This window comes from Narcine bancroftii, chromosome 10 (genome assembly GCF_036971445.1).
Source record: "Narcine bancroftii isolate sNarBan1 chromosome 10, sNarBan1.hap1, whole genome shotgun sequence".
In the NCBI taxonomy this organism is placed as follows: domain Eukaryota; kingdom Metazoa; phylum Chordata; class Chondrichthyes; order Torpediniformes; family Narcinidae; genus Narcine; species Narcine bancroftii.
In genome coordinates, this window is record NC_091478.1 from 107,108,047 (window position 1) to 107,122,432 (window position 14,386).

The 14,386-nt window shown below is 39.1% G+C and overlaps 1 protein-coding gene and 1 long non-coding RNA gene across 4 annotated transcripts in view; one reads left to right on the top strand and one right to left on the bottom strand.

Moving 5' to 3' along the window:
- mlycd (malonyl-CoA decarboxylase) overlaps nt 1–8,631 on the top strand; it is a 36,404-nt gene extending 27,773 nt beyond the window's left edge. For both annotated transcript variants that reach the window (XM_069902198.1, XM_069902199.1), the window contains one exon: nt 250–8,631. In XM_069902198.1, the coding sequence (XP_069758299.1) occupies nt 250–783 (534 nt within the window). In that variant the 3' untranslated portion in view covers nt 784–8,631. The remainder of the gene's footprint in view (nt 1–249) is intronic.
- Nucleotides 1–14,152, bottom strand: part of LOC138745093 (uncharacterized) — a 28,527-nt gene extending 14,375 nt beyond the window's left edge. The window contains exons 1-5 of one of the 2 annotated variants that reach the window (XR_011346011.1): nt 14,062–14,152; nt 13,834–13,949; nt 12,660–12,730; nt 4,511–4,602; nt 3,364–3,526 (exon numbers count right to left, since the gene is read on the bottom strand). This is a non-coding gene — a long non-coding RNA (uncharacterized lncRNA). The remainder of the gene's footprint in view (nt 1–3,363; nt 3,527–4,510; nt 4,603–12,659; nt 12,731–13,833; nt 13,950–14,061) is intronic. The other variant, XR_011346012.1, reaches the window with a different exon arrangement.
- Between the last annotated feature and the right edge of the window lie 234 nt (nt 14,153–14,386).

Consider the following 14,386-nt stretch of genomic DNA (forward strand, 5'->3'; position numbering starts at 1 on the left):
AGGTTCATGTCATTATAAATACTGTAACTTGAGTCCCTATTTATCTTGTGCCAGATCAAATATCTTATAGTGCACAACCTTTATGTTGGTATTGCTCGTTTCATATCCCAGACATAATTTTAGTATTCTAAGTATTGGGTAACAATGGGACAAAATGTGTTGGAGCAGAAGAAGCATAGTGTTGCAAGGATGGAGTAATATAACTTTACCAGTTGTATTTGAAATATATTTTTGATTTCTAATTTTCAGGGTGAGTTTCCTCACATTGAGCAGTTTTCCAGTCTGTCTCCAATACCTGGCTTTACAAAATGGTTGGTTGGAATTATCAATGACCAAATGAAGGAAGAGACTACAAGCAGGATCTTTACACCAGCCGAATACACAGAAATTCAGGCAATCGTGGGAGCTCCTGTGTTCGAAAAGCTTAAGAGTCTGCTTATCACCAATGAATGGGTAAAGTCTGAAAAACTTGTTCGAGTTCTTGAGTTACCACTGATTAGACTTTGTGCCTGGTACTTGTATGGAGAAAAACGTCGTGGAGCTGCACTTAATCCAGTAGCCAACTTTCATTTTCAAAATGGTGCTGTGATTTGGCGATTAAACTGGATGGCTGACACAAGTCCTCGTGGCATTTCATCATCCTGTGGTATTATGGTAAACTATCGCTATTTCCTAGAAAATACCAATTATAACAGTGTCCGGTACTTCGGGACAGGACATATTGAAGCATCTGAACAGGTTTTGAGTCTTGTAGCACAATTTAAAAAAAATAGTGACCTTTAGAGGGCAAGATACTTTTCTTCAGGATATAGTGAATCAGTTCGATATGGGGCTTATTAGAGAGTGACAATAAAAAACTGCAACAAAAATTTAATTGTGAGAAAGTCATTGTGGTGTAGGGAACTTTAGTTTGCTGCCTTCTTGATTGCACACCATTTAATATATCCAAAGATGAGCCAAAATATTTAATTAGAATCTTATCTATTATTGACTTGTACATCAACTGAAATTGTAGTTACTTGGTCACGTGAAAGATTTTTTCTTGTTTATATTAGCAATTTTCATGACTGAAGGTAATGTTCATTTGTAAAGTGCTTTTGTCATACAGTTTAGTCAGAATATCCAACATTCCCAATAAGTAACTGGAATAATTTGCAAAACCTCAAAGCATGATCGTTTGAGGGTAAAGTAGCGATATTTTATCTAGAGTTGTAATATATCACAGAGTTTGAAAGCTTTCAGTGCTGACTGGTTGACATTCATCATTCTGCAAACTTTTAGCTGATGATGTTTAAACAGGACAATGTAATGATAATAGCATGGAGTCAGCGCACAGAGATGAGGGGCAGTCGCTAACAGAGTCAGCGTACAGAGAAGAGTTGCAGAGCTAACAACCTGTATCTGAATGTTAAAAAACAAAAGAGATGGTGGTCGACTTCAGGAGGGACTGGGGGAGAACCACGCTCCACTGTTGATGTCATCGAAGTTCCTTGGAGGGCAATTGGCAAGAAAGCTCATCCTCACTACATTCTACAGAGGTTGTATTGAGAGCATCTTGTGCAACTGTATCACTGTCTGATTTGGAAACTGTACCTCCTTGGATCGCAAGACCCTGCAGAGGATAGTGAAGTCTGTGGAAAAGGTTATTGGGGTCTCTCTTTTTACCATGAAGGACTTGATGCAGGTGAAAGGCAATAAACATTGTGAAGGACTCCACACATCCAACACATAAACTGTTCTCCCTTCTGCCATCTGGTACTGTAGCATTCGGGCCTGTACATCCAGATTGGGAAAGTTTTTTTTCACCAAGCCATCAGACTCCTGAATTCCCAAAACATGTGCGGATAGTGTACTGTGGGCTTTTAATGTATATGTTTTCATATTTTAATGTGCTTAACTTCTGTTCTAACATATTTATTATGTAAATGTGGTCCTGGAGAAATGCTATCTCGTCTTTACCGTGCAAGCATAAGGTGACATGACTTGACACTTGGTATCCCACCAGTGGAAAAAGTGCACCTCAGCCTGCTGTTATAAGTTATTGTAACAGAGAATTGTTCATCACCCCACCAGGGTTATTCTGCCTTTTTTTTACTTAGTTATGTTCCAGCTCGACTAACTCTCCAAGTTCTAAATGTGCTCATGGTAAATCTAGTACAACTCCAATTATCTGAAATGGTCAGGACCGGGCCTATGTCGGATAAATGTTTTTTTTGGATAACTGGTCATTTTTAAAAACAGCCCAGTAGCAACAGCAAATCACTTGTATAAGTGTTTAAACAACAAGGGAAGGCTTTTTAAGCAATAAAATAATATTTCATTCTTACAAAAAAAAGCAGCCGCAATGCTGCCACCTGCTGTTGATCCCCGGGGAGACTCACTGGCAAGTTGGCAGGCTCCTATCTCCCTGGTCACCTGAAGTCCTGTCTCCGAATTCTCCCCTGAGCTAACTGCACAAGCCGAGGGGAGGGTTCGGAATCGGGAGCTTCGCTGTTCTCCTTGATCATAAGATAAAGGAAAAGAGGCAGGACACTAGGCCCATCACGTCTGTTCCATGGCTATGCACCAAGCTAAACTGAACTCAACCCTAGTTCCCATTACCAGCCATTATCACCATATTCCTTGATTGTCTTACTAATGAGATACCTATCCATTTCTTGTTTAAATACTCTCAGTGATCTGGCCTCCACTGTAGAAGTTCTTTCTCCTCTCTGTTTTAATTGGCTAACTTCTAATTTTAAGACTATGATCTCATGTCTTTGACTTGCCCACCAAGGGAAACATCCACTCTGTCAAAACCTAAAATATCTATGAGATCCCCCTTACTCTCCTCCAGGACAAGGGATTCTTCCAACTGCTTGTGGCTGGTAGATCATGGTGCGCAGTTTCAGAGAGAGAGTTGGACAGAAAAGTTTAACAGGGGAAGCTAAAGAAGAAATGGAAAGAGAGAGGCGAAGGAGTTACGGGAAATTAGGACAATCGGCGTTCTAATTTCATGTCGGGTGAATTTTTTTTTCAAGCTATGCGGTCAGTTCGGCTCCGATTTAAAATTTTGGATAAATGAGGATTTCTGATTGCTTCAGATTGTCCAAAAGCCTCATTTATCTGATTTCAAATAGTCAGTTGTACTGTAGTCTCTTTCTGTAAGTTAAACCAACTCCTTTTTGCCCTCAAATTTACAATGTTTTGCATGTGACAACTAGTATGACATTTGATAATCACTCTATTTAATCATGGAATTATGTACTACATGTAGGCTGTCCAATGCATTGTCCTATCTTTTATGAAAGTCTGTAACTATATCAGATTATTTATAATATTTACTCAAGCCAAAAAAAATGTTGAAACCTCATTGCTTATTACCTTGACTTTGTACGGGTATCTCAGCTGTTCTGATGAAATAGGTTCTAGAATGTTAATGACTCTTCCAGTAGACATTGACTGAACTTTTAATTAAACATTACTTGACGACTGCAGAATCTGGATTCAGTCTTCATCCCATGGTGCATAACAGAGGTAACTTATTCTATTAATAATACCAAACAGAAGTTGTGCGTTTTACTGTTGAGATCATTGAAGTAAAATGTTAATTAATGTAGAGAAACCCCTCTACCTGTCTCTCCATCTCTTACATCTTGTGTTCTATCAACTCTGGACATCCAGCTTCTTTCCTCCTTTATATGTGTAATTTAGCCTTTTTACTTTAGTCTTGATAAAGGGTTTCCATTCAAAACATTTCTACCTAGGGATGCTGTCTGACCTGCTAAGTTATCATATCAGCATGGAAACAGACCTTTCAGCCTAACAGGTCCTACCTTCACTTGTCCCATCTGCCTCCATTTGGCCCATAGCTCTCCAAATCTATCATATCCATCCAAACTTTTCTTAAAAGTTGCAATAGTACCTGTCTGAATCACCACCTCTGGCAGCCTATTCCATCCACTCACCACTCTTATATATTAAAAAAAAGTTCATTTAACATTTCTTTGTCTGTCCTGTTAAATGAACATTTAAATTAATTTTGCCTCCCACCCCTCACAAAGCCAAAACCTCAGAGTGGAATGAGCGCAATATCTTAATATATCTTAATATATACCGCACTGTATATGTCGTGGAACCTTTACTGGTCTTGACTTTATAATCAATTTGAAATTTTTCAGCTAACCAAACGTACAATGGTTAAAGAACAGCTAATAGTCAGAGTTTTTAAACCATGGAAGTGATATTGAACATTTCAGTAAAATCCATTTAGAGAAATGAATAGAACGAATTTGAGCATTAATTGAAGCAGTGATGGTTATCAAAATGACTATATTGGAACTCAGCTCCTTAGTCTAATTTTGGAATTACACTTGCGTTGATTCTGTGACTTGCTTTAGCACCACTGTACGTCCATTGTAGGCTAGGCTGACAACTCTTACCATTCATTCTGTGGCTGGGCTGCAAAAACCTTCAAATTACTATAGAAGCCAATTCTAACAAACCTGTATCCAATCCAATGCAAACTTACTGCCTTACACCACACTTATTTTCTTCCGCGTACAGACATCTATCAGGCAGTAACTGGATGATTAACAGTTTAATCTACAGCTGTTGAGTTTGCTGTAAAAGAAAATGAGAAAAGTGTGAATTTAAACACCAAATTAATCAAGATTTCAGATCCTTCCAATTATGGATAATTGAATGGACATAGTTGGTTTCATTCATTTCTCCATAAAATCACTGACCAAAGCCATTAAAGAGCTTTTGAATAGAAAAGTACTCCAAGCGTCCTGAGGTAATGAGATCTTATGTAAAGGCAAGTTCTTTTTATTTGTCTAATTGTAGCTTCTGAACCATAGAAAACTACAGCACAGAAAACAATCCAATCAGCCCTTCTAGTGTGTGCTGACCATTGTTCAGCTAGTCCCACTGGCCTGCACCCATTCCAAAACCCTCCAGACCTCTCCCATCCGTGTATCTATCAATTAATTCTTAAAACTTGAGCCCACATTAACCACTTCAGATGGCAACTCGTTCCAAACTCCCACCACTCTCTGAATGAAGTTCCCCCTAAACCTTTCATTCTAAAGTCATGTCCTCTCACATTTATCCCTCCCAATCTAAGTGAAAAGAGCCTACTCACAGTTACTCAGTCTATTCCCCTTATAATTTTATAAACCTCTATCAAATTTCCCCTAATTCTTATACCCACTAAGGAATAAAGTCCTGATCTGTTTAATCTTTCCCTGTAACTCAACTGAAGACCTGGCAACATCCTAATAAATCTTCTCTGCATTCTTTCAATCTATGGATATCCTTTCTGTAGTTTGGCAACCAGAACTGCACATAATAATCCAAATTTGGCCTCACCAATGTCTTATTCAACCACACCATAACATCGCAGCTCATGTACTCAATACTTTGATTTATGAAGGCAAAAATGCCAATAGCTTTCTTCACGACCCTGTCTATCTGTGACACCAACTTTAGGGAATTATATATGTGTATTCCCTGATCTCTATTCCTCCGCATTCCTCAGTACTCTACTATGTACGTTCTACCTTGGTTTGTCCTACCAAAATGCAGCACCTCACACTTGTCTGCATTAAATTCCATCTGCCATTTTCTGGCCCATTTTTCCAGTTACTCCAGATCCCTCTGCAAGCTTTGAAAGCCTTCCTCACTATCCACAATGTCTCCAATCTTAGTGTCATCAGTAATCTCCCACAGTATCATCCAGATCATTGATTTTTTTCAACAAACATCAATGGTTCCAGCACCAATCCCTGAGGCACACCACTAGTCACAGGCCTCCAGTCCGAGAAGCAATCATCCACTACCACTCTCTGTCTTCTCCCATTCAGTCAATTTCAAATCCATTTTACAACCTTACAATGGATAGCATCTGAACTAACCTCCCATGTGGGACCTTTCAAAGCCCTTACTAAAGTCCACGTAGACAACATCTACAGCCTTTCCTTCATCTACTTTCTTGGTAACTGCCTCAGAAAACTCTACAAGATGCATTAAACATGACCTACCATGCTGCTGACTATCCTTAATCAGTCCTTGGCTGTCCAAATACTTCTATATTCTATCTCTCAGAACACCCTCCAATAATTTACCCACTACTGACATTAGGCTCACCAACTTGTAATTTCCTGGTTTACTTTTGGAGCCGTTTTTTAAACAATGGAACAACGAGCTACCCTTCCCTCCAGCACCTCGTCTGTGGCTAAGGACATTTTAAATATTTCTGCAGGGCCCCTGCAATTTCTACACTAGTCTCCTTCAAGGTCCGAGGGAATATCATGTCAGACCCAGAGGATTGATCTACCTTTATTCTTTGTAAGGCAGCAAGCAACTCCTCCTCTTTAATCCCTCCATGTTCCATGCCAATACTGCTTGTTTCCCTTCCTTCCTTGTACATCATGCCAGTTTCCTGATGCAAAAATCACTGTTTAAGATCTTACCCATCTTGTTAGGCTCCACACATAGACGACCATTCTGATCTTCTAGGGGACAAATTGTCCCTTACCATCCTTTTATTCTTAGCATACTTGTAGAAACCCTTCGGATTTACCTTCACATTATGTGTCAAAGCAACCTCATGTCTTCTTGCCTTCCTGATTTGCTTCTTAAGTATTTTCTTACATTTTATATACTCTTCTAATACCTAATTTGCTCCTTGTTGCCAAGACCTGCTATACTCCTCTCTCTTCCCCTTTACCAGATTGCAAATATCCCTTGAAAACCAAGCTTCCCTATGCCTGTTAACTTTTCCTTTAATCCTGGCAGGAGCATGCAAACTCTGCTCTCTCAACATTTTGCCTTTGAAGACCTTATTCTTACTGAACACATCCTTGCCAGAAACAACATCCCAGATCCTTCCTCGTTTCCACAAAATTGTCCTTTCTCCAATTTAAAATCTCAACTCAAGGACCAGGCCTATCCTTATCCTATGGTCACTGGACCCAAAATGTTCGCTTCCACATTAATCTGTCACTTGGCCTGTCTAGTTGGAATTTAGAAAGTTTTCCTGAACACATTTGACCAACTCCAAGCCATCCAGCCTTTTTATAGTGTGGGAGTCTCAGTCAATATGTGGAAAGTTAAAATCTACTATCACAACGTTCTGTTTCTTACATCGGTCTGCTATCTCTCGACAGATTTGCTCCTCCAATTCTCTCTGAATATTGGGTGGTCTATTATACAACCCTATCAGTGTGGTCACACCTTTCGCGTTCCTCAGCTCCATCCATATAGCCTCTGTCATCGAGCCCTCTGGGCTGACCTGTCCAAGCACAGCTGTTATATTTTCCCTGACTAGCAATCCCACACCGCCCCCTCTATCACACAAAACCCCAGAACATTGAGCTACCAGTCCTGCCCCTCCAACTAAGTCTCACCAACAGCAATAATGTCATAATCCCACATGCTAATTCATGCCCTAAGATCATCTGCCTTTTTGACCGTACTCCTTGCTTTGAAATAAATACAGCTGAGAACATTTCTATCACGTACAAATCTTTGATTTCTGTCTATACATGCAGTCCTCATGTGCCTCACTATCTACTCTAGCCCCATCCCCCTGCCCATCTAGTTTAACTCGCCCCCCCCCCCGAGCAAATGTGAAATCGCAAAAGCTGCAATGATCCAACAAAGATGAAAGCTGAAACCCAGCAAGAATGTCAGTACTTCCCCTCTTTCACAAACAAAGCCAAGAAATCTTGATGGAGAATAGAAGCTGTAATATCCTAATACATTATGGCTAATAGAGAATATATGGGTGTTAATATTAATTTGAAATTTTAAGTTGACTAAAGTTAAAATGTTTGAAGAGCTGACAATGGAGTAATAAAGATCTAACCCTGGAAAGCATTATGCACCTCAGGAAAATCAATTTGGTAGAAATTACAATGAACATACATGACTTTGTCACAGTGAAACAGCAGGATAACTAGCTTAAAGGAACCTGTTAAACTGCAATTAAAGTTTTCAATTTAGTTCCATTATCTCAATTCTCTATTAATTTGACTTTTAACTGGAGGTTCTTTTATAACTGTTATTTGCATCAGTTGGAGCTAAGTACCATTAGGTTACCTGGAATTCCCACTAATTTAGTGAGGTCAAAATCAGAGAAGAAAATAATTAAACAAAATCTAAAGATAATGTAACATTTATAGGTGTAATAAAATGTAGTTTTACATTAAAAACAATGTTATGTGCGTGAAAATGTCAATTTCTGAACTTATGAACACTTAGACGCAACTTAATTAAATTGCAACATTAAAATGTAATTTCATCTTTTATAAGTTTTTTTAAATATCCAATCTGAAATGATATATGGAGTTAAGAAATTTAAAGTTATTAGAATATATTGCAATGCTGCAGTTAATACATGGGATTGTGTGTGATATTAAAACCAGAAAGGCCCTAGTTTGTTTTTAAATATGATTGTAGAGTAAATCTCCATGTCCTGACGGGAAGTGCAAATACAATGAAGGTGGGTGATGTTCCTGATGCCTGAGTCTTTCTATCTTAGTGAGATTGTGGAGGTCTGCTCTCATCTTTTGAAATTATTCCAGAATGTGTGAGACAACCTTATAAAGTTGACACAAATAATTTAATAAACTATGTTGTCTGCTACTGAAGTATACTCATCTGTACCACACCCAGGGAATGATCACCCAGTATGATGAAGACCAAGCAGGTTTTAGCATGAATAAAAAGGATGGGCTTGATTCTGCAAGACCATGCACAAGTGTAATCCAACTAATTAACCTCTTTTATTGCACATAGTTATTGTAGGATCAAGAGTGATGTATTTGGTATATCTTAACTGGGAACTCTTTGATCTATCATGTTGTAGCAACTGGGAAAGAAACATTGTAAAATAGGTGGCTGATTCAACATGTTAGTTTCCAAGTTAATTCCACTTGCTCAATATTTAATTGTTGCTATTTTGATATGAATACAAAAACATTTATTAGTTCAAATTTACTGTTTCTTTTAATAATTTTATAAACACAATTTGAAAAAAAAAAATTCTTTGTATTCTCAGTAGTGTAGTTGTGTTCCCAAAGTTATACAACATGGAAACAGGCCCTTGGAATCATCTCGTTCTTGCCAACCAAGGTGCCCAACAGTGCAAATGCCTAAAATTGGCCCATATACCTCCAAGCTTTCCTATCCATGTACCTGTCCAAATATCTTTGAAATGTTCTAATTGTCTATAACTTCCCTTGGCAGCTTATTCCACATATGTGAAAAAGTTGCCTCTCTGCACCTTTTTAAATCTTACCTTGCCTTAAACCTTTCTACTCCAGTTTAAGACTCTTCATCCCTGGGAAAAGCCTGAATGTTCACCTCATCCATTTGTCTTATGATTTTTATACCTCTTAAGTCTCCCCTCAGCTTCCTATCCTCAAGGGAGAAAGAAAAATCTAGCTCATCAACCCCCTTCTTCTAACTCAGTCTCTCTACCCTTCCCCAGTCCCTATAACATGCTCATGAATCTCTTTTTTGCACTCTTCACGTTAATGACATTCTTCCAAAAACGTAATGACTAGAACTGCCACCATAGAAGGATGAACAAAGGAACTGGGAGGTAATACATCATGAACAGTTATTAAGAGCATTAGAAGAATTGTTATATCCTCACATTAACCCTTCCTCGAGAAACCAGTTTAGAATTAATATGCTCAAATTTAAATGATTCTGTTACGAGCCAAAAGTACCCCAAAACCCAGCATCAATAGACATTCACCAAGTAGTTACTTAAACAAAAATTGTTTTTAATTATCCTTAAACATGAAAACAGAATTAAACTTTAATTTATCTCTATTAACTTAACTAACCTTAATCCCCTTCAAATTCTAAGCGCTCATGTAAGATGTGTGTAAATTTAAGAAAAGTTATTTGGTTCACTGTTCAATCTCACTTCTCATTCTTCCAAGTTCACTGGTTGTAGGCAATTCTTAGACTGTGCACAGAATTAAACATGTATAAAGTTCACCAGGCTCTGGTACTCAAAAGGTAAATGTTTACCGCTCAGGAAGGTTCTTTGGAGGTTTGCAGAGAGATATTTGTTGTTCCAGGATTTCCACAACTGAGGTACTTCCCTCAGTCACCTCAATATCTTGCTGATGAAACTTGCCCCATCACGGTTCTCCAGATGATCACCTCTTTCTTTCAGGTTAGTACAGAGTTCCTTTCTGTTCTACTTATTCCAAGAGAAAGATCAGACAGATACCACTTCCAGCCATCCGCCGCTTGGGAGCTTTCTGTTTCAGTTCCAACAAGCTTTTCCTGCTTGCTTCAGCTGTGACTGTTCAGTCTCTCTCTCTCTCTCTCTCTCCATCCTCCAACTGCTAGAAAGCCCATGTGACTCTCTCACTTGCCACAAACCCCCACCTTCTCCATCAATAGGAGTTAGTCTTTTGCTCCCATCTGTTGTCTTAGGTAAAACTTCTCATTGACTTTTGAGTGAGTCCTTTGCAGAAAGGTCAGAAGCTTTGTAAATTGTTCAACACAGACAACCTGTCTCCAGTTGATTCATTTGATGACATCATTTCAATTACCACTTACTTGTGGAATGTGTCTAGCATTTTTCATAGTTTCTGTAAAGTTCACTGAATATGAATTCTTCAGCATTTCAATTAAGATCTGTTTTAAAATGTGTGTATATATGTAACCTACTCTAATTTTACCAATTATCTCCCAAATATGTAGTCCATTACAGATACACAAATTTGTCCTGAATAACTGATGCATGGAGAGACATAGGTGGTACAGGTACTGTACATCAGTGGTTCTCAACCTTTTTCTTTCCACTCACATACCACTTTTAAGTATTCCATATGCCACAAGTACTCTGTGATTAGTAAGGGATTCTTAAGGTGGTATGTGGGTGGAAAGCAAAAGGTTGAAAACCACTGTTTTAATCATCCCTCATTGACTCGTTATGTGGACAGTTTCATAGGAAATGGGCCAATGACAATTTTTCTCAAGCAAAATATTTCAGTAACAATTGGGGCTAGAGCAGTGGTTCTCAACCTTCCTTTCCTACTCACATTCCATGTTAAGCAATCCCTTATTAATCACAGAGCACCAACGGCATAGGGATTATTATGGCTCCTAGAACGCTTCCACCAGCGTTGTCTCCGCTCCATCCTCAACATCTATTGGAGCGCTTTCATCCCTAACGTCGAAGTACTCGAGATGGCAGAGGTCAACAGCATCGAGTCCACGCTGCTGAAGATCCAGCTGCGCTGGATGGGTCACGTCTCCAGAATGGAGGACCATCGCCTTCCCAAGATCGTGTTATATGGCGAGCTCTCCACTGGCCACCGTGACAGAGGTGCACCAAAGAAAAGGTACAAGGACTGCCTAAAGAAATCTCTTGGTGCCTGCCACATTGACCACCGCCAGTGGGCTGATATCGCCTCAAACCGTGCATCTTGGCGTCTCACAGTTTGGCGGGCAGCAACCTCCTTTGATGAAGACCGCAGAGCCCACCTCACTGACAAAAGGCAAAGGAGGAAAAACCCAACACCCAACCCCAACCAACCAATTTTCCCCTGCACCCGCTGCAACCGTGTCTGCCTGTCCCGCATCGGACTTGTCAGCCACAAACGAGCCTGCAGCTGACGTGGACTTTTACCCCCTCCATAAATCTTCGTCTGCGAAGCCAAGCCAAAGAAAGAAAATATGAGTGGAATGAAAAAGGTTGTGAACCACTGATGTACATAGTTCCCTCAAAGTGACATTACAGATAGGGTGGCGAAAAGGGCATTAAGAACGTTTGCTGTCATCTTTCAGGTCATTGAATACAGGAGTTGGGAAGCTCTATTACTGCTGAACATAAAATGTATGATAAATCTTTAGTACATAAAATTGATTTGGGTTCCATGTGATGCTTCAATTGTTTATTTTCACTAACAGGATACCTTCCATAACATGGAAGCAGCACTCTCATCTTAAATTTCCACAGAGAGCAGGCCCAGACCCCCGAGTTGTATGTCAAAAATAGGAACTTCTGGCAGATTTTGTCCAATAATATTTTTCCTACACTGCTCCTAACCTCAACACATTGACAATACATGTAGATTTGGAGCCCTCATTTCCATCTTCAATCTTGTTACACACTTCCATTGCCGCTGACTTAATTGTCCTTTCTGCAGTTCTTGAAATTAATGACCTTATTGACTGTAATCAATTCTCAAACCATTGGCCTCCATTAATTTAACTAAAACAACAAATGAAATAGTGCCCCATTGAAGCTAAGAATTTAAATGAGGCTAAAAATCAAATAATAAACTAATCAAACAAGATGTAGCTTGGACAAAGAAATAAACATAATTGTAAGAGGGATGAAGCCTGTTACACCCAATTGACCGACAACCCAATAGGTTTTGAAGGGTGGGAGGAAACCGGAGCCCTCAGAAGAAGCAAACTGATTCAGAGAGAGAACGTACAAACTCCTTATAGCAGCACCAGGTTCAAAGTCTGGACACTGGTGCTGTAACAGTGTTGTGCTAACTAACTGTGCTGCCCTCACCAAGACTTAATATACAGTATCATATTGGACCACAGTGGTAAAAGCAGAATGTATAATGGATATCAACAGCTTGAGGTAGTGGAATGCAAAACACTTGAAATGCAGCAAGACTCACCAGGAGACACAAGAGGCTGCAAAACTGGAATCTTGAGCAAAAAACATGCAACTGGTGGGAGTTAGCAGAATCTGTGAAGGAAAAGAGGCAATTGACATTTTGAGTGGAGATTCTGCATCAAAGCCAAAAAGACATTGAAATCTGGATTGAGTGGTATGTATAGGAATACACAGGGCATTCAAAACATAATTGGAGAGATGGACATATCATTAATCTATAGAAATAAGAAATAGAGTGAAAATTATACGATAAAATAAAAAGATTGATCATTGAATGTGATTGAAGAGATGTCACCAGAATAAAAGGCCATTATGGAGAACTATAGGGATCATAATTAAACAAAGAATTTAACATGGCATTTGTAGTAAGTTTGATGTCAGTGGTGGGTAAATTAATGGAAAGTATTCTTAGAGATAATATGTATAAGTATCTCAAGGGGCACCCAACATGGGTTTGTGAGACGAAGATCATGTTTGACAAATCTTGTAGAATTTTTTGAGGAAGTGACTAGAAAGGTTGATGTGGTCTATTTGGATTTCAGTAAGGCTTTGATAAGGTTCCACATGGAAGGTTGGCTAGGGATTAATGTTGAGATAGTCAGATGTGTTCAACGGTGGCTAGAAGATAGGTGCCAGAGAGCCGTGGTTGTCAGGATGGAGGCCAGCGACGAGCGGTGTACCTTGGGGATCGGTGTTGGGTCCCTCGTTCATCATTAACATTAATGATTTGTATGATAAGAGTGGTAAATTGGGTTAGTTAATATGTAGACAATACAAAAATAGGGGGAGTTGTGAATAGTGCGGATGGTTTTCGGGGACTGCAGAAGGATTTGGATGGCTTAGAAGAGTGGGCTGAAAGGAGGCAGATGGAGTTTAATGTTGATAATTGTGAAGTGCTTCATTTTGGGAAGAATAATCAAAACAGGGCATATGCAGTGAAGGGGAGGGGGGCATTGAGGAATGCAGAGGAACAGAGAGATCTTGGTTCATCATTCTTTGAAAATGGATTCTCATGTACATAGGGTGGTAAAGAAAGCTTTTGGTATGCTGGCCTTTATAAATCAAAGCAAAGCAGCTCACTTACCAACACATCTCAAAGGCATTATGGATGGGAGATAAATGCTAACCTTAGTGTTAATATCCACATCTAAAAATGAAGTTAAAAAAAAACTTACTTTCACTTATTTGTAGCCTTGCAATCTCCTTTGCAATTACTGAGTTTTCCAGACTTCATGTCATGATAGAACATGCTTACCGAATGATGTACATGTTTTACATGCACTTGTTCCAACTGCAAAATAGAGAAAAATGGAAAAGTTGTAATTCTTAAAACACAACAGGATGTGGTTGACAATCCTTTCTGTTTTAGATTTGAAATTTAGAAACCATCAGCAACATGTTACCTGAATATTCTCTAATCTTTTATTGGCTTAGCTCCCCATTTTGTGTCAGTCAGTTGGTATACAGGCAAACGCGTTTAATTCATCCCAATTTTTACCTGCGCAAGACAAATTTGTGTTAAGTGGTTAATAGAATCAATAGGAATAATTACAATGAATCCCTGTCCTTTCAGATTGTCCATAAAAATGTTTTAAAAACAAAACTTATAGCTGCATATAATACCAAATCCGGAGGCTTTTGGAAGGTCATGCCTGCTCCTTTCTGGACCTCCAGACTTAAATGCCTGTGATCTAGCTCTCAGGATTTCATTCTTGATCCAGGGCTTCT